This window comes from Panthera uncia, assembly GCF_023721935.1.
Source record: "Panthera uncia isolate 11264 chromosome A1 unlocalized genomic scaffold, Puncia_PCG_1.0 HiC_scaffold_17, whole genome shotgun sequence".
Classification (NCBI taxonomy): Eukaryota; Metazoa; Chordata; class Mammalia; order Carnivora; family Felidae; genus Panthera; species Panthera uncia.
Genome location: NW_026057577.1, coordinates 144,642,251 through 144,661,601, shown reverse-complemented (window position 1 = coordinate 144,661,601; position 19,351 = coordinate 144,642,251). Strand labels below are relative to the sequence as shown.

The following is a 19,351-nucleotide window of genomic DNA, read 5'->3' as shown; positions in this document are numbered from 1 at the left end:
ACTTTCGACATCAAACGTAACAGGTCTCGCTCCCTGCCTTGTGTTGTGCGCAAATTTCAGACCCTGAATCCGGGAACCAATAAAAACTCAAACCAGCCAGTCAGAGAAGCCACAATAACCCCTGTAAGAAAATTCTTATAGTTCACTTCCAGGTTATTCAAATGCAAAATTTAAAAAAATCCATTAGGGGCGCCTGGGTGGCTCAGTCTGTTAAGCGTCAGACTTCGGCTCAGGTCATGATCTTGTGGTTCGGGAGTTCAAGTCCCGCGTCAGGCTCTGTGCTGACAGCTTGGAGCCCGCTGCAGATTCTCTGTCTCCCTCTCTCTGCCCCTCCCCTGCTTGTGTGCTCACTCGCTCTCTCTCAAAAAAAGAATAAATATTTTTAAAAAATCAATCAATCAATCAATCAATCCATTAGAGAGCTTACAAACTCCATGAATGCCAACACTTCCGTGAAATGGTCCATTTTATTCTGAGGTTGCAACACCAGGGGCCATTGAGTCTTTGGGAAACTAAACCAGAAACCTCAAAAAGGCAAGTTATATATGCCTTTGCAGACAGCCTGATGCCTCCACAAGTCTGCCAGGAGCATGTCTAGAAAATTACTGAACACACCCAAGGTTCCACAAAACCCTACCTCTGCCCGTCACACCTGCCTGGCCAGGAGCCACGATGGGTCCCTCTCCAGGCGTGCCTCGCCCACTTACAGAGCTGGCTGGGGTGACAGGCAGGGACAGACACCAAACTGCACGCCGTCGTAGGGAATTCGCTCTTCGGAAAGAAATCGGGGGCTACTGGGAAGGGATGGACAGTGGCAGCCAAAAATCTGCCAAGTGCCCGTGACTGTCACACTGTTTACCTCTTTCAGAGAGCTTCACACACACACTTACATCCACGCCCGTATTTGTCTCTGTCTTCCGGAATACACGTTTCCATAAGATTAGGGGTCCTTCATGTCTGCTCACCGTTGAATCGCACAGGCCTATTACACAGCAGACAACAAGTATTCGCCGAATGAATGAACGGGTCCCCAGTTGCTTTTCATTTAAATGAAAATTCTCAAGCCGATCGTATTTTCGTGAGTTTAGTTAAAAATACCAACCATCTCATTTTATCAAACCTCCATGAAGACACAGTTTGGTATTTAGGTTACAGGTGTACGATCGGGAGCTCAATTCTTTTCTGTGATACACAGGGATTATTAGAGCCACCATTTAATAGATTAACGTTTCAGATACATGAAGCCTATCTATTCACATTCAAAGGTTTTCCGTAACTTGTCTTTATCTAAATCAGTCAGGTCTCTTCTCCTAAACGAGAATATTAAATGCATGGCTACTTTCATAAAATAAAGATGCGACTAGCAGAAATAATCTGTGACTTCTTTAGTGTCTAAAATGATAAGACCAAAGACTCTGCGTCATGAGTTTTACAAAAAAAGAGTCCCCTGTTCGGTGTATCATTATCCCAACAGAGGCTGGGGACACTCGGGAAAGCGAGGCTCCAGGAAGTCAAGCCACTGGGGCAAGGCTGGTGGCCGAGCAGGGATGTGATCCCAGGTCTGGCTGCGCCCAAGCTCATGACGGCTTATGTTATTACCTATAACTCCAGAACGTCCTGCATCTCCTCTGAGCACCTCGCATCACATCTGACATTCCATCCGTGGTGGCTACAGCTACATCGTGACGTGCAATGCTGCCGATCATAGACACAAAACACCATCGGCCGGAAGGTACGTCACAACTTCAGAAACGGTCAAATGTGTGTGTCTATCCACACGTTTACACGCACACGTATAGACACCTCAGATCCAAGAAAATACAGTAAAGCGCTGGCCTCACAACAAATTATTCCTAATCAATGTTATAAAATAGGAGCACCTGAGTCCTTTAGAAAACGTTGCCATGAAGTACAGAAAAAAAGAAAGACAAATCTTATGTATGAATAAAGTTAGATGAAACTGCAAACATTTCCTACTGCACAGCCTCTTTAAAAAGTGTTTCTGTTCATCTCTGGCATTAAATCATACTTTTTGTAGCGTGAAGAGCTGTTCACATCTGTCCCGCCCATCAACGTTGACCATCCCTTGGTCATATTTTCATACATCAGAGCGCATGGGAAGGAAGACCACTTTTTTGAATATGCCACGAAAAGGGACTTTAAATCTACCCGCTGTTCTTAACTTCTGTTTGTTTTCCAAAAGTTAAGGAAAGTAATAGATTTTCATTCCATAGTGAAGAAAAACAGACTCTTTGCTGACGACACAGCTGTAGATCTCTATAAAACCGAAGACCACCATCACTTGGGAAACCACTCTCCATAAAGTCTACACTTGAATGACCGGCCGGAAACGTCTTCAGGGCCTCCTGCCTCGCAGCGTGCTCAGGTCGTAGGCCCACACGGTGTCTACCCCCTCCCCGGTGACGTGGTCTGGGGTCCAGCGAGGGAAAGGGAACCGGCAAGCGATGACTCTGGCGTCATCCTTCAGTTCAAGCTCAAGTTTCTCCTCCAACTGTGGCATCTGTGCAGAACGACAGTCATTATTTCAGTAAGCAGGGAGTCGGAGGAAGAGACTCCCAAATGCTCGTTTGGATTTGAGGGCCTGAAAATACCTGTGCAGGAATTAGTAGCTGTAGAAAAGATCACTCCGGGGCATAAACACATTATCAAACGATCCATTAAATCACGAAAGTCACATTAGCAACGGTTACAAGAACATCTTCGATCAATCATAAAATAAGCCATTTTTAGCAGAGATGACAGATTTCCCATTTTCTAACTAAAACCATGATGTGGCAGTCATCAAAATGAGAAGCAGCTTTATTTTCCCACCTAGCATCTCAATCCACCCTGTCTCAACTATTTCACACATTTTCCCACACATTTTAACATCTCTGAAATCAGGATACACCTTACAATGGACATAATCTTAGATTTACAATTGGCAGTATTTTTTTCTTTCTCAATAGCAATGGGGCATCTTAAAATTGACAGCCTCTAGATTCAGTGAGATACGGTATTATTAAATTAGACCATGAAAAAACAGACTCTACCAACTTGAAATATAATGAAATATTTCACCATTCTTCAAAAATGTATCTATAATACACTGATAATTTGTTGACAATCAACATATCTTCTAAAAAGTAAAATCCTTTTATCATTTTTGTATCCTTTTATTACCAATCTACCTGGTGAAAACACTGTCATGGTAATCACAACGGCAAATTAACAATCGCTTAAAAATTTATCTTCAGATCCTACCAGCTTTACCTCCTAAAAGTATTTTTTCCACTTTCTTCATTCGTTATTCTGAAGTCATCTCAAATTTAGAGAACAGTTGCAAGAAGAAAACAAAGGACTCCCGTACTTCTTTACCCAGCTTCACCAATTCTTAATACTCTGTCATATTTGTTCTCTCCAATCTGCCCTCTTCCTCTATGAATTATTTTTCCTAAACCATTTGGGAATAGGTTGCACACACATGCCCCTTTGTTCCTTGATGCCTCAGTGCTTCCTAAGACATAAGCCCAGCTCAGTTATCAAATTCAGGATATTGAAGATTGTATTCCAATAATAATAATTCCAATCGCATTCCAATTTTGCCTTAAGTCCCAATAACGTCCTTTATGATGTTTTTCCTTACGATGTCATATTGCATTCAGCTAGAATGTTTCCCTAGCCTACTTCAATCTGGAGCAGTTCCGTGACCTTCCTTTGTCTCATGACAGCGTTAGGAATACAGGCCAGTTATTTCCCCAGTGGCCCGCACCCTGGATCATCTGATGCGTGCTCGTGACGACTCAGCACGTGCATCTTTGGCGATGCCCCACAAGAGGGGCGGTGAGCTTCTCAGGGCCCCACAGTCAGGCACACGTGAGGACTTTCTGCTTTGAGACTGATGGTCACCACCTGGCATCTCCATAGTGGGGTTACTAATTTTCCTTCATAATGAGTAATTTGTCAGACTTAGCTTGAGACGATGTAAATATCCTGCCGCTCATCGAACTGTCCCTCACGAGATGCAGCATTCTTGATGACCCGCCTGAGTCAGTTTTCCCTATACGGTTGCAGAGTGGCCATTTGCTAATTCCGTCATTCCTTCCAGGCAGACAGTCAGCATTCTACCATAAGGAAGAACTCTCCCTTCTTTTCTACCTATTGCCATAAGTAACAGCTCCTAGATTCCTATCTCGTTCAACGGGTTGTAATCCACTCTCACCCTTGTTTCTTCTGATGCTCAGACTGCCCCCGTCTGGCCACCAGGAGCCTCCTCAAGTTGGCTTCTCTCTCCTTTGGATGTGCCCCCAACAAATATTCTGAACACTTCCTTAGACTTGGGATCAACAAAACACCCCAGGCTTTTGTTATTGGTCCCCAACTCAGCCCTCAGATCAACCACCTCTCAAACATTCCTGGTTCCTCTAAATGGGAAATGCTGTCTCAAAACCAAGACCTGAGCAAAACGAATCCCTTCAAAACTACAAACAAATCGACAGTGCTTCTAGAAAAACTTTACTCCTGATCTATACCTTTAAAAAGCGGCTTGGGGAAAGTCCTCTACATGGCCTAAGGCTACAGAGAGCCAAAATTCTAATTCTTCATTACAATTCATACCAATATAACCAAAAGTAAATGCCATTAAGGATGGGATATTTCTACTCTTTTAACAGCCAGTGAAAGATTTCTTTAAAAAAAAAAAAAAAAAGAAAGAAAGAAAAGAAAGAAGGAAAGAAAGAAAGAAAGAAAGAAAGTTTTGTTCCTTGAGCGAAACATTAAATAGGCGAAGAATGAGACAATATGTATGTTTCCAAAGTATCAGAGATTTCTTATGGTAATTTTATTCATAAAAAGAATAATTGTAAACTTATTCATGTTACCATGATTCTTTTCTCTTTTACAGTTTCCTTTATTTCCCAATGACTGTCATATGCTAAGTCAAGATAAACCCACAAATGAAAGGAGCTATTTCAATCACAAGAAATTAACTGGCTAAATTACACATAAATATGCAATGAGCCCGGGTCTTGATATCACGCACAAAGAGAGGCAGTGATGTGTCATGTCTGTCTAATGGAATTCAAAATTATTCATACAATTATAGGTTTCAAAGTGACACGAACTCGTCATATTCTAATTACATCTTCAAAACTTTAAGCCTAAGTTGAAACCAGCTCTAAGACACAGGACAACTTAGCCATACCCATGAGCAGCTCTTGAGCCCCTTGACGTCTCCCTCCTCCCCAAAACACTGGCTTCACCGGGCTCCTAGGGTAACCGCCACCCCCCCAGGGCTTTCCTCCTACCCAACACCTCCTCTCGGGTCCTTGGCTGGGTGCCCTCATTTGTCAGAGGCCAGAACTCCGGACCCGACCCGCTCTGCCTCCTCCCGGGTGACCTCGGCCGCTCCCGGGCTTCAGCTCCCTCGGGGACTGATGCGCAATCTCCAGCCCCCTCCCCTTCCTGAGTCGCAGACCCCCTCCACCCACCACTGCCAACCTCACACCTCCACACACATCTCGGGCTTCACCTGCCCGAGGAACCCCCGGCCCTCCTCCTCGGTCCGCACAGCCTGCACCTTTCCCAGCTCAGTCACAACTGCAAACTTCCAGTTAGTCCGGCCAAAGCCCTCGAGGTGCCCTTGGTCCCTCTTTCTCGCACGCCCCACACCGGATGTGCCGGCTCATCCTGCTGACATCTCCACGATGCCTCCGGAACTTGACTGCTGCTGCCCGGACACGAGCCTAGCACACCTACCGTCTGGATGCCTGCAAGAGCTCAGAACCCGTCTCCCGGCTTCCACCCGCACCCGGCGTCCACACAGCAGCCTGAGATCCTCTGCAACCCAGGCAGGTCCTCTGCTCCTCTGCCCAAACCCACCACGGCGTCTGCATTCCAATAGCACGGCCCCCATTTCCCCTCTGACGTCACCTCTCCCTGCTCCTGCCACCCCCCCACCTGCTGCTGCTGGAACCCCACAGGCACACACCCCTGGGCGCCTCCACAATGGCTCTGCCTGGCACGTTCCCCCTTACCTCCACACGTCCTCTTCAGGGGCACTGTCTCCTCCCCTCCCTCTCCTGCTTTAGTCTGCCCCATGGCACTTACCTCCTGCTACTGAATGACACATCTTACATGGGTACCCCCAGGTAAGAGCTGCTCTCCCCACTAGTGTCTAGGCACCTCGGGGCAAGGATGTTTCTCTTTCTCACGCACTAAAGTACCCAAGTGATTAGAACAGAACCTGGCACTTAGGGGCACCGAATAAATAATTGTTGAATGGATGGACGAAGGATAAAGGATTCCGTTGTGAATCATTTATCTTTATCAGGACACGGTAACATTTTCGTTCATCAATTCACAACAGGATCTGTAACTAAAATTAAATTAGTCAGTCTTTGAAAGTTATGAAATTTAACAGCCCACTAGGAAGTGTCATTAACGGATATGTTTCTACCATACTCGTTCATTCATTTAATGAGTATCTGAGTCATTACTTTGTGCTGGTGCCGCCGCGCTGGGGGTCTGGGAGCAAAGACGGGCCGGCCCTCACTCTTGAGCTCACAGTGCAGTCCACACAGCAAACCTGCCGAAACCATCACGTGAGTAAATACGATCTCACTACAGAGAGGGAACAGGCACTGTGCAGACGGAAAACAGGGGCACTGGGGTCTGTCTCGTTGGGCAATCAGGGATGACTTCCTGGAGGAAAGGACACCCGACCTGTGAGTGGTCAGCAGCTCGCCAACTAGGCCCAGAGCTGGGGGGACTTAGGTCAGAGGGAAGAACACGGCTCACACAGTGGAGTCCAGGGGCCGGGAGAAGGGCAGGGGGCTGGCAAGCACAGAGCTGAAGGAAGCAGGGGCCGCTCCACGCCAGGCCTCAGGCCACATGGAGCATTCAGGCCTTATCTTCACTGCTTTAAAGCAGCAAGACGTCCTGGGCGCGTTTTAAACAAGGGCAGGACTGATCTTGTCACATTTTGAAAAGAACATAAGCTCACGTTACACGTGGGTGTTGGATTTACCAGATCTGAACGAGATTCCTCACTCCTGGGGGGGGGGGGGGGGGGGGGTTACAGACACACCTGTTGAAATGAGTTTTGAGCCACAAAAGCTCAACAGTCAGTGCGGTATGAGAAGCGGGGTGGACGAGTTCTAGAACACCAGGTTTCCACCTCTCACGTTCCCTGCGTACTCCCCTAGCTCTCTCCGGGCCTGTGTGGGCCTCAGCTGCCACAGGAACATTCATGCTCCGCTGGCTTTGCTGAGCCACGATGCCATGACTGGACTGCCGACCAGTGCTCAGACAAGGGAAGTGCATTTCACTAAAGACGACCCGATCGGGGCTCCCACGACTCCGGAGAGCAGAGCTGGCCTCCTGAATCCCCAGCCAGCACCATCCCTCCCCTTCCCTGCTCCACGTAGGTGAAGCTCAATGAGGGTTACGAGCGGGGCCTTGCATGCATGAACGATCCCCTGTGGGTCCCGTGAACAATACACCTGCATGGAAAACCGCATGCTGGCTAAACCCCTCTCGCTCATTCCAGGGAACACGGATGCTTTGTGTACTTCAGCTGCCCCACTTTTTCTTGGGAACAGTGAAATGTCACAAGTTCCTTACTTAAGGTTTCTCTGCGTACAGAAAAATGGACAATTGCAAAAACATTCACCAAAAAAACAAATAGAGGACTCTTATTTCTGCTAGGTGAACAGCTCCAAAAACCGACCATACTCAAACACGGTAAGACGCACAAGGAGTTGGAGCCCACAGGTTACGGGGTGACGTGCCCACCAAAGGCCACTGCTGCCCCCCACTGGGGCCTCACGAGCCCACACTCAGGCCAGGATCGGCCGGCCTCCCAGAATGGCATGGAAATCTCAATAAATATTAATTTTCTATTTTCATAAAGCATGGAATTCAAATGAAATCTATTTGCTCCAAGATGCTAATTAATCCAAAGGAATGCCCAAACTTCATAAGTAGTAAATAACCATCAAGTTCCATAGCAATGCTACGGTCCCAGTTTCTTAAATGACTTAAACTCATGCCCCTTTTAATTTCCTTTTTTTAAGTTTGTTTATTTTGAGAGAGAGAGAGAGAGAGAGAGAGAGGGAGAGAGAGAGAGAGAGGGAGAGAGAGAGAGAGAGAGGGAGGGAGGGAGAGAGAGAAAGAACACGAGAAGGGCAGAGAGGGAGACAGAGAGAAGAAGACAGAGACAGAGACAGAGACAGAGACAGAGACAGAGAGAGAGAGAGAGAGAGAGAATCCCAAGCAGGCCCCACACTGGCAGCACAGAGCCCAACACAGGGCTCAAACCCATGACCCCGGGATCCTGACCTGAGCCGAAACCAAGAGTTGGACGTTCAACCAACTGAGCCACCCAGGCGCCCCCCTCTTTTGATTTCTATAACAAAAGTGTAAACACCCCAGTTTCACCTTAAATTTAGGCTTACTGAGATTTCCAAACATATAGAATACTGTTCCTTTCAAAAATATGTAACAAAAGCACTTCTAAATCAACTTAAAAATAAATGTGGCGTTGTACCCAACATCCTGATAGTAAGAATAAATTTCTCAAGCACTAAACCACCTTCGACCAAAATTAAAGTGTGAATAAGAAAACAAAACAACCAAAAAGTAAATATCCTTTTTTTTTTTTAAATTAAAAACCATACATATCAGTTGCATAGTGGCATTTTAGCAAACATCCAATTTTGCCAAGATTATTATGGCTACAATTATAGACCTTGAAAGATGAAAAGGGATTTCTTTCTATGGTCCGTAAACCAACAATTACAATAAAAGCATCCCATCCTGGTCATCTTTCCAAAGGCTAAATTTAGAACCATTTTCAGCACAGATGCCAGGGTATTTTCACTTCTGAAAGTACGTAATCAAAGTTCGATACAAATCAGTCAGCCGAGGTCAACTGAAGCTAGCCAGCGCTCACCCGCCCCGAAAACGGCCTCATTGCAAAATCGGAGGAACGATCAATTCAAAGGGAACATGCCATTAACTCTCCCAAGTGACTTCAGCTGGATGGTGAGTGAGCAACCGCGAAAATCTCCAACTACATTAGACACCGGGAGCTCATAAAGCAGTTTCCAGATTGGAAGTTTTAGGGCTTAGGGAGATCATTGAGAATTTTATCTGAAGCAAAAGTTTTAACATGACTGAATCTTTTATGATTAAAGTTTTAAGGCCCTGAAGTACTTTGTCAAGCCAGTGAACTGAAATCCGACGTGCCCCCAGAATCCCTGGGAGGACGCCGTGGGCGCGGGGGCAGGCGGCCAAGGACACGGTGTGGTGGACCTGGAGGGGCCACACGGGACCTAGAGCCAACCAACCAGGGACAGGAGGACGCGTACTCACCATCTGAGGCACACCGAAAACAACCACGTTTGTGTACTGCGAAAAAGTAACCTAAAGAAGAGGGGGAACAAGGCACAGGTTAATTTTAAAAGGCCAAACACAAGGATCCGTTTCATCAAACAGCTTTTCACAAGGGATGTGGCTCCCTTTAAGATTTCACGAGAAGAACCCACGTTCGAGCTTCTGTCTCTTAATTCAGCCCATTCCGGTTTTCCAAACACCTCCCTGTAAGTCACTCCTGCCATCTTCAGGGATACTCCACACGGGGCCCCCCAGGGGTCATCTGTCAGACTTGCCAGTGACTCATCCAGTGACCAGCCGGTGGCCATCTATGTCCCAGTCCACATGCTCTACGCTACCCCACCATACACCAAACCGGCTCGGCGAGAACTCGCAAGATCAGGGAACCACCTGCCTTTCGTGCTGAGCCATCCTTAAAATTCTAGTCCCTTCTGCATGTTGCTGTCCAGTTCTCCCAGCACCATTTGTTAAAGAGACTGTCTTTTTTCCATTGGATGTTCTTTCCTGCTTTGTCAAAGATGAGTTGGCCATACGTTTGTGGGTCTAGTTCTGGGGTTTCTATTCTATTCCATTGGTCTATGTGTCTGTTTTTATGCCAATACCATGCTGTCTTGATGATGACAGCTTTGTAGTAGAGGCTAAAGTCTGGGATTGTGATGCCTCCTGCTTTGGTCTTCTTCTTCAAAATTACTTTGGCTATTCGGGGCCTTTTGTGGTTCCATATGAATTTTAGGTTAAAAACTGAGAACAAACTGAGGGTTGATGGGGGGTGGGAGGGAGGGCAGGGTGGGTGATGGGTATTGAGGAGGGCACCTTTTGGGATGAGCACTGGGTGTTGTATGGAAACCAATTTGACAGTAAATTTCATATATTAAAAAATAAAAAAAATAAGAAAATAAAAAAATAAAATAAAATAAAATAAAATTCTAGTCCCCCGCCTCCTCTCGAAAATACTACCCAAAAACTGAAATAAAATGGTCTTTAGTCGAAAAACTGGGGGGAAAAGTGCTTTGCCAGTCAAAATTCTTATTGCCCAATAAAAGTCTTATTTACTCCATAGAGAGATCATTACGTATATATGGTATAAAAAACAACACAAGCAAAACTCAATGAATTTTTATAAGCTACTGATGACAATATTACAGTGGGAAATTCTTATTTAAGAAAAAGCATTTTATGGAGCTTTCCTAAAGCAAAATTACAGGGTATGTTTTTTTAGAGTACAAATAAACTTGGAAGTTTCTTATACATTATGAAGACCAGAAAGAACCATGAGAACATAGTGGATTCTTTCTTTTGCACTCATCTCTGCCTCTTGCAAAACACACCTGCACACACACACACACATACACAGCGACGCACACATACCTCTGCACACACACAAGCACGTACACAGAAAAGTCCACCGTTTACCAAGAACGTTAACAAATTAATGTCTACAATTTATAAGATTTCCAAATGAAGTAAAAAAAAAAAAATGTCATCATTTTGTAATAAATAGAAATGAGAAATTTTTTTAATTGAGCAAATTCTTGGAATTCACATGACCTATCAGGTTTAAAACCTTAAGCTTCTACTCTCAAAGAGTTGATAGGTAAACCTGTCAATTTAAAAGGTGTTCACGTTTCATTATACAGAAACACACACTTGAATTTTAACTATTTTTCCTTTAATACATTTTACATTTTTTTAATGTTTATTTCTGAAGTAGAGAAAGAGCACAAGCAGGGGAGGGGCCGAGAGAGGGAGACACAGAATCCGAAGTAGGCTCTAGGCTCTGAGCTGTCTGAGCAGTCTGACATGGGGCTCGAACTCACGAGCCGTGAGATCATGATCTGAGCCGAAGTCAGACACTTAACTGAGCCACCCAGGTGTCCCCATTTTATGTTTTTTAGTCATACTAATTATGAATTATAAAGTTTTGGTTGGCATTTCCGAGGACCATTCTCTGCCTTACATACCTTCCACAAATCTGAAATATAAAATTTGGCAGAGTCCTGCACCCCTTCTCGCCAAGCACGGTATCTGGAGTACCAAACGAGCCATGGGTTTAATTCATAACCGACAGCGGTGAATCCCTCCTTTGCAGCTGCTATCACCTGCAGAAAGAAGTCAGTGTTTATTCAAGATAAGAAAAACATCAACCTATGGAATGGGAGAAGGTATCTACAAATGATATATGTGATAAGGGGTTAGTATCCAAAATACATAAAGAACTTCTATACTCAACACCAAAACACCTGAAACATTCCAATTAAAAATGGGCTGAAGATACGAACAGGCATTTCTCCCAAGAACACATACAGATGGCCAAGGAGACACATGAAACGATGCTCAACATCACTCATCATCAGGGAAGTGCAATCAAACCTACAGTGAGATATCACCTCACACCTGTCAGAATGGCTAAAATCCCGAAACATAAGAAACACTGACGTCGGCAAGGATGTGGAGAAAAAGGAACCCTCGTGCACTGCTGGTGAGACTGCAAACTGGCACAGCCACTGTGGGAAACAGTATGGGAGATTCCTCAAAAAATTAAAAATAGATTGACCATATATATGATCCAGTAATTCCACTACTGGGTATCTACCCAAAGATGAAAACACTAATTCAAAGGGATATATGCACCCCTATGTTTATTGCAACGTTATTTACAACAGCCAAATTATGGAAGCAGCCCGGTGTCCATCACTAGATGAATGAATAAAGAGATATGTGTATGTATATATATGCATATATATATGTACATAACGAAATACTACTCATAAAAAAAGAATGCAACCTTGCCATTTGCAATGACATGGGTGGATCTGGAAGAGTATGATGCTAATAAATAAAATAAGTGAGAGAAAGACAAATACTCATGATTTGACTCATATGTAGAATTTAAGAAACAAAACAAATGAAAAAAAAGAGACAAACAAAAAAACACACTCCTAACTCTAGAGAACAAACTGATGGTTACCGGAGGGGAGGTGGGTGGGGGGCTGGGTGACAGGTAAGGAGGATTAAGAGCACACTGATCATGATGAGCACTGAGTAACATACAGAAATGCTGAATTGATATACTGTACACCTGAAAGTAATAAAACACTGTATGTTAACTGTACTGGAATTTCAAAAATAAATTTTAAAAATTTAATTGAAAAAAAGAAAAACATCAACTTACGTGGTCAAATGATATGAATACCTCCCATTTATGGTCTATAATCAAAACGTCCGATAAAAAAGGCACCTCTTTTGTTCAAAATATCATTTAAAGACAACTCTAAAGTTCTACAGCTTTGTAGACAAGACAACGCTAACTGATTTAAACTCAGTATTTGTGTTCTTGTCAAAGATTTCACCGCGAGCATTGCAACAGTCAGGTTTGCTTTGGATAAAGCACTTCTGGATCGGCCAACCCCTGGGGAGGCCTGACCAGTTGCTGAAAACCCAGTGTCTCTCTCCATCAGTGACAGCACAGCAGCGGGCAAGATGGACCTGCCTGGGAGAATGTTCTGTGAACTAGTTGTAATATGCAATCAAAATCCTGTCCGTGAAGAACCTGCCATTACTTACACAGTTCCTTCGGCTTTAAAGACTGCTCACTCAAAACTGAAAACGGGTAAAAGAGAAGCGGAACGATTCAGAACAAAGTCAACCATAGAATGCCACCGGCCTCTGTAAGGTGAGGACGGTGGGCTGGGCCTGGGGCCTCTGCTCATTTGTCTTGCCCACTCTTCAAGGCAGCCTGCCTGAAGGAGCCGTCCGCCTACAGTAATTTCCCTAGTTAACTACAATGTCACCCCCTTAAGAAAAGGAAACCACAAAGATACTATTCAGATGTGTAAAGCATTAAAATCTGGATTTTAAAACTTCCTCCTGGTTAATATGTACATCTTGCGGGGCTCCTGGGTGGCTCAGTCAGTTCAGCATCCTACTCTTGATTTCGGCTCAGGTCATGATCCCGCAGTCATGGGATCAAGCCCATCAGGCTCCGTGCTGAGTGTGGAACCTGCTTAAGATTCTCTCTCTCCCAGGGCACCTGGGTGGCTCAGTCGGTTAAGCATCTGACTTTGGCTCAGGTTGTGATCTCAGGGGTCGTGAGTTCGAGCCCAACGTGGGATTCTCTGTTGACAGCTCAGAGCCTGGGGTCTGCTTCCGATTCTGTGTCTCCCTCTCTCTCTGCCCCTCCCCTGCTCACGTTCCATCCCTCTCTCTTCTCTCAAAAATAAACAAAACATTAAGAACAAAATTTAAAGATTCTCTCTCTCTCCTTTTGCCTCTCTCCCCCACTCATGCTCTCTAAAATAAAATATATACATCTCTTGATTTCTTAAACAAGTCACTTCCTAACCTCCTCCTGGCTATTCGAGTCACTATGACGAAATCACAAGGTCCATGCTGCAGGGGTGGTGAAAGGTGCTGTGCCCCTTTTGGTCCCCACATAAATGTTTCCAGAACGCAGGCCTTGACTACTGCTATCCTCACTTTCTGGCTCATGGTTGGATGGAGGCCTAAGGATGATGCCACCAGGCCCATGAAGAAATGTGCTCTCGGACACCCACCGGGCAGTCAGTGGCCCTGAATCTTTATTTATAGGTTCTCAACTGGAGTCAGTATGCTGAGCTCACTCAAAGTCTGATCTTTGGATAAATGAGGGTTAATGGCGCTGGCTCTTTCCTATTTTAACTCTACATTACCCCTTAAGATTATTATGCATGTAAGAATATTAATAAATACAGAAGCAAACATCTCTGTTAAACTTTATGACTCAATGTTTCCTCTAATTATGCCACCTCTACTGACCCAAGTTTTTTTATTGGACAATTTCACAATTACCAATTAATTGCTTTTTACCTGGCGGATCTACAGAGCACTTTTCCCTTTCAGAAAAATTAAATCTGAGAAAAATAAATTCCAAATCATGCTGGAAGGTTTGATCATTAAACACACACAAAATACATGACGACTTAATTACCGTGAGATTTAACGGGGCTTTGCATGAGCCTCACAAGAAACGTGAAGCAGAAATTTTAAAACTTTGGGTTTGAAACCTTAAAATGCCTTAGCGGAACTCACAACACGTCCGTCGCCACTGCCAATGTCGACCAGGGACCCTCTTCTGCAATGCAACATTTTCACAACGTTGGCAATCTGCTTTGTAGTTGCGGGTACGAATGGCAAACAAATTTTTCGGAGGGCCGGTGTTAGAAACGGGGTGGCCACAGCATACACGGCCACCAGGGCCCCACCAACGATCCCAGTAAGGAAGAACCCCCAACCGCTTTTCTTCAAACCGTTGGCTCCAAGACCTGTAGGTAGGCTACATCCTGACTGACTTTCTTCAAGTATTTCTGGGGGTGTACCTAGGTGGAAAGCAAGCAGGAAATATATACGTCACACCAAATCTGAAATCCAAGGTATTTTTTTTTTCCTGTGGTTCTTATTGACAAACTCGTACTGTGTAAAGAATAACTTAGCTGAATACAATCTAACTTACAAACGAAGGATTCCACACTGAGTTCCAAATTCTATCAACTAAAGTAATGTGTTTTACAGAAAATTCTTTAAATCTAATAGAAAACTAAAATCCTTTGCTTCCAACATAATGATTTTTTTGAGTCATCCTTAGAAAACAATGTGTTCATCTCTATTTAGCATTTTATGAATTCAAAATATCCATTAATACAGATGTTAACCACGAACTGTATTTTTACGGTTTAGAACAGAGCCTCACAAATAAACATTAAAATGTCTAATTACTGCCTTATTTTAAATAAGATGCAAAGATTCCACATCAAAACGGGTTAGGCATCCATAATCCAGTTGCACTAATACGATTTTCAAGTAACCAGAGACCAAAATCAGGTTCCACTAAAAAAAAAACTAAGTATGATAATGAAAAGATTTTTTAAAAAGACCCAAAAAGAACAAAAGATAAAATAATCATTTCAATGCACCAATATGAAAGAAAGCAAACTCCAATCACTGAAAACAGAGAAATGAATGATCTATCCTCCTCTTGAGTTTTACCCTTTAAAATACATTCTTGGGGTGCCTGGGTGACTCAGTCGGTTGAATGTCCAACTCTTGCTTTTGGCTCAGGTTGTGATCTCACAGTTCATGAGTGTGTCGGGTTCTGCACTGAGCATGGTGTCTGCTTGGGATTCTCTCTCTCTCCCACTCTCTCTCCGCCCCTCCTCCCATGTGTGCACACTCTCTCAAAGTAAATAAACGTTAAGAAAATAAAATACATCCTCAGGAGAATCTCAAGTCCTGGAGACTGAAATTGATTTCATTTTGAAATTGATTGAGGGGGAAGGACACATCAAGAGCACAACCCCCAAGGTTAGGACCTGGGCTCTGCACCTTGCCAACGGTACGATCCTTCGCCTCTCTGAACCTCAGTTTGCTCATCTGACTCACGGGGATTAGAGTCACCGCGCGGATGAAACTAGGGGACCCACTTAGAACATTGCCCAGCACAACAGGGCCCGTTGCCGTTATTATTTATCCACAGTTGGCTAGATGCTGAACCCTACAGGGAGCAAGGCTGCCCTAAAGCAGCTCGGTGTAGTAGAGAAGACAAGGCCAGAAACACAGGAATCATAAGAAACAGAAGACAGTAAGAGGGAGGACACCGGATTCTGGTCATTCGAAGATGTTCTTATTCATGGCTGCGGGAATCAGTAAGCCATTCAAAGCGCCCAAGGGATTCCATTCCCAAGGCTGCAGTAGGAAACCACCACAAACTTAGAGGGTTAAAACAACACATGCTCATTATCATACAGGTCTGGAGGTCAGCTATCTGAAATGCGTTGGAAGCACTGGGTTCCTTCTGGAGGCTCTATGGTGGGATAGGTTTGCTTGCCTTTTCCAGCTTCTAGAGGCCACCTGCATTCCTGGGCCAGTGGCCCCATGTCACCCCAACCTCTGCTTCCATCAGGATACCTCCTTCCGACTCTCCTGCCTCCCCCCTTTATTTTTATATCTGTTTGTTTATTTTGAGAGAGCAAGCTTAGGTAGGAGAGGGGCAGGGAGAAAGGGAGAAAGAATCCCAAGCAGGCTCCACACCGTCAGCACAGAGCCCAAGACGGGGCTCGAACTCACAACCATGAGTCCACCACCTGAGCTGAAATCAAGAATCAGGCGCTCAACCTAATGAGCCACCCAGGCATCCCTCCCTTTTCTTTATAGGGACCCTGTGATGACAGTGGGCACATCCAGACAAGCCAGCAGAATCTCCCCATCTCAAAGTCCTAACTTCAACCCATCTGCAGATTCTCTCATGTAACGTATTCACCGGTTCCAGGGATTAGGACATGGACGTATTTGGGGGGTCTGCCTACCACACTCATGAAATGTGGTGATCTGTTACAACTTTGTGAGGTACAAGTGTGAACACAGGACACACGAAAAGCTGGCCCACTGCAGTGAGTCACAGCTCCAGGGCAACCAACCAATCACCAACATCTCACGCACAGTAGAGCTTCGTTCCGGACACTTGAGGTCCCCTAAAGTGAGCTTTGTTTTGTTTTTTACTTTAGAGACAGGGCCCACATACCCACAAGCAGAAGGGGGGAGGGGGAGAGAGAGAGCGCGAGAGCGAGCGAGAGAGCATCTCAAACAGGCTCCAAGCTTAGCGAGGAACACAACCCAGGGCTCGGTCCCACTGCTGTGTGATCATGACCTGAGCCAAAATCAAGAGTGGGACACTCCACTGACTGAGCCACCCAGGCACTTCTAAAGTGACTTTTAAGTCTGGTTACACAGTGGAAAACCAACTCAGAAACAAGAACAACAAAAGTCTGCTGCTGGTGCTGGAGGTAAGATAAAAAAGGTAAAGTTTAGGTGGGGAGGGTGTTTGATGAAAAGCAAAGGTTTTAAATACATTGTGTTATACTTATCAGCATCGTAGGGAGGAATTTACATGCTATAGCAATAGTCATGCATTTGCCTGTCTTTTAAAAAGTCAAAGCACCATCTGCCATGCCTCTGTAAAATTATCCTGTGGGCATTCCAATTATACAGTACAGTGGTTAAAAGGATTTGAGTCATAAAGTTCTGGAGTCACAGAACTCAACTAGTGTGAAACATTAGATAAGTTTTTGCCAAGGCTCAGATTCTTCGCTTGTAAAATTCAGAAATAATACTATCCTCACAGGATTATTGGAACACTTAAAAAAATAAGACAGATAAAGCACTTAGTGCTCTCAACGAGACAGTAAGTGATAACTGTTGGCTACTATTGTCGGTCTCAATACTATGCTTGGGAAGAGATCCATAGTTTTTAACAGCTTTATTGAGATGTAACTCATATGCCACACAATGTGCCCATTTAACATATATGATCCTAAGGTTTTCAGTATATTCATAGATAGATGTCACCATCACCACAGTCAATTTTAAAAACATTCTCATTACCCTTAAGCTTTACCTATCATCCCCCACCTTTCCTTTCACACCTTAGCCCTAAGCAACCACTAACTGACTTTCTGTCCCTAGGGTTCCTATTCTGGACTTTCACAGAAGTGGACTCATACAGTATGTGGTCTTTTAGGAATGGCTTCCTTCACTTAGCGTAATGTTTCCAAGATCCGAACATCAGTACACTTGACCCTTCAACAACACGGATTTGAGCTACGCAAATCCACTTACAGGTGGATTTTTTTTTTCATAGAGTACTGCAAATTCATTTTCTTTTATGATTTTAATAACACCTCGCCTCTAGGTTATTTTATCATAAGAACACGGCATATAACATACAAACAAAAATGCTGACTTCTGACCAATGGGCTGTTAGTAAAATTTGGGCGGGGGAGGGGAGGGGGCTGGGCTGGAGTCGAAAGTTATAGGTGGATTTTGACTGCACAGGTCTGACTGCACAGGTGTAGACAGCACCAGCACCCCGAACGCCCACGTTATTCAAAGGTCACCTGTACTTTTTTTTGTGGCCGAATCAAAGCCTGTAAAGAATTAGCTCATGATCAGTGTTCTCAAGAAAAGGCGGCAGAAGCTATTTAGAGGACAGAGTAATTGGGGAGATAGAATGGCCAGGGAAGATCGCCAAGGCAGCACAAAGCGGCGCTTTGGAGTGGGACCCTTAGCGCTACAAAATCTTTCTTCTTACTGACGTTGGCCAAGTTACTGGACGATGTGCACAATGAGGATTTCTTCAACGAACACTTACACGGAACTCGCTAAGGGCCCGGCACTGCTCCCCCCGAATCCTTTCAGGAGCCGTGCAAGGCAGACAGTACGGTTCCCATTGCTATTTTTGCAAGCAAGGTAACTGAGGCACAAAGAGGCTACTGCCCACCGAGACCCGGCTGGCAAGGGGCCACGCGGATCCCCACCCACACGGGGGCACTCCGGTCAACTCAGAAGATCGCGCTGCACACGCCGGGAGTCACTCGCCCTAAGGCGCTCAGAACAGCTCCGGGCAGCTAGACGCGGGTACCAGCGCGCGCACTGCGGCCCGCGCCCCGCACGCCAGACTCCGAGCCAGGGCTGCGGCCGGCGGCTCCCACTCCCGCCCGGCCAGGAGCCCAACGTGAAGCCCGGCCCCGCCACCCCGGCAGCCCGCCGCGCCCGCCGGCTCACCGCCTCCTCCCTCCATCGCGAGATTTCCTGCGGCCGCAGGCGGGGCTGGGAGGGTGGAAATCCGGAAGTGGGTTCTACCATCTCCTCCGAGCCGGGGAGGGGGGCACGGAGGGAGAAACTAACGGCGTGACGAAACGAGTTCCTCGCTGGGGCCCCCTGCCCAGAAACTCTCGAGCGTGAAGCTTTAGCAGATGAGCTCGATCTGCTCTCGGCTGGAGGGTTTTAAGTTCCCGTCCGCGTCTTCGCGCTTCCTCTCCCCGACAGGGTCCTGGACGATAGACGTTCCCTAAGGCCCCTGATTCCAGAAGCTACGGTGTGGCGTTAAACTAGTCTCGCGTGAAAAATAAGTCTCGCGCGCCCGGAC

General features: G+C 45.3%; 1 protein-coding gene across 1 annotated transcript; it reads right to left on the bottom strand.

Moving 5' to 3' along the window:
* Positions 1-1,068: 1,068 nt before the first annotated feature.
* Positions 1,069-19,289, bottom strand: ATPSCKMT (ATP synthase c subunit lysine N-methyltransferase). Its single transcript, XM_049648284.1, has 5 exons — positions 18,988-19,289; positions 14,464-14,750; positions 11,358-11,495; positions 9,376-9,426; positions 1,069-2,521 (listed from the first exon to the last, which is right to left on the bottom strand). The coding sequence occupies exons 1-5, from the start codon at positions 19,001-19,003 to the stop codon at positions 2,357-2,359; spliced, it is 657 nt and encodes a 218-aa protein (XP_049504241.1). The 5' UTR covers positions 19,004-19,289; the 3' UTR covers positions 1,069-2,356.
* Positions 19,290-19,351: the final 62 nt, after the last annotated feature.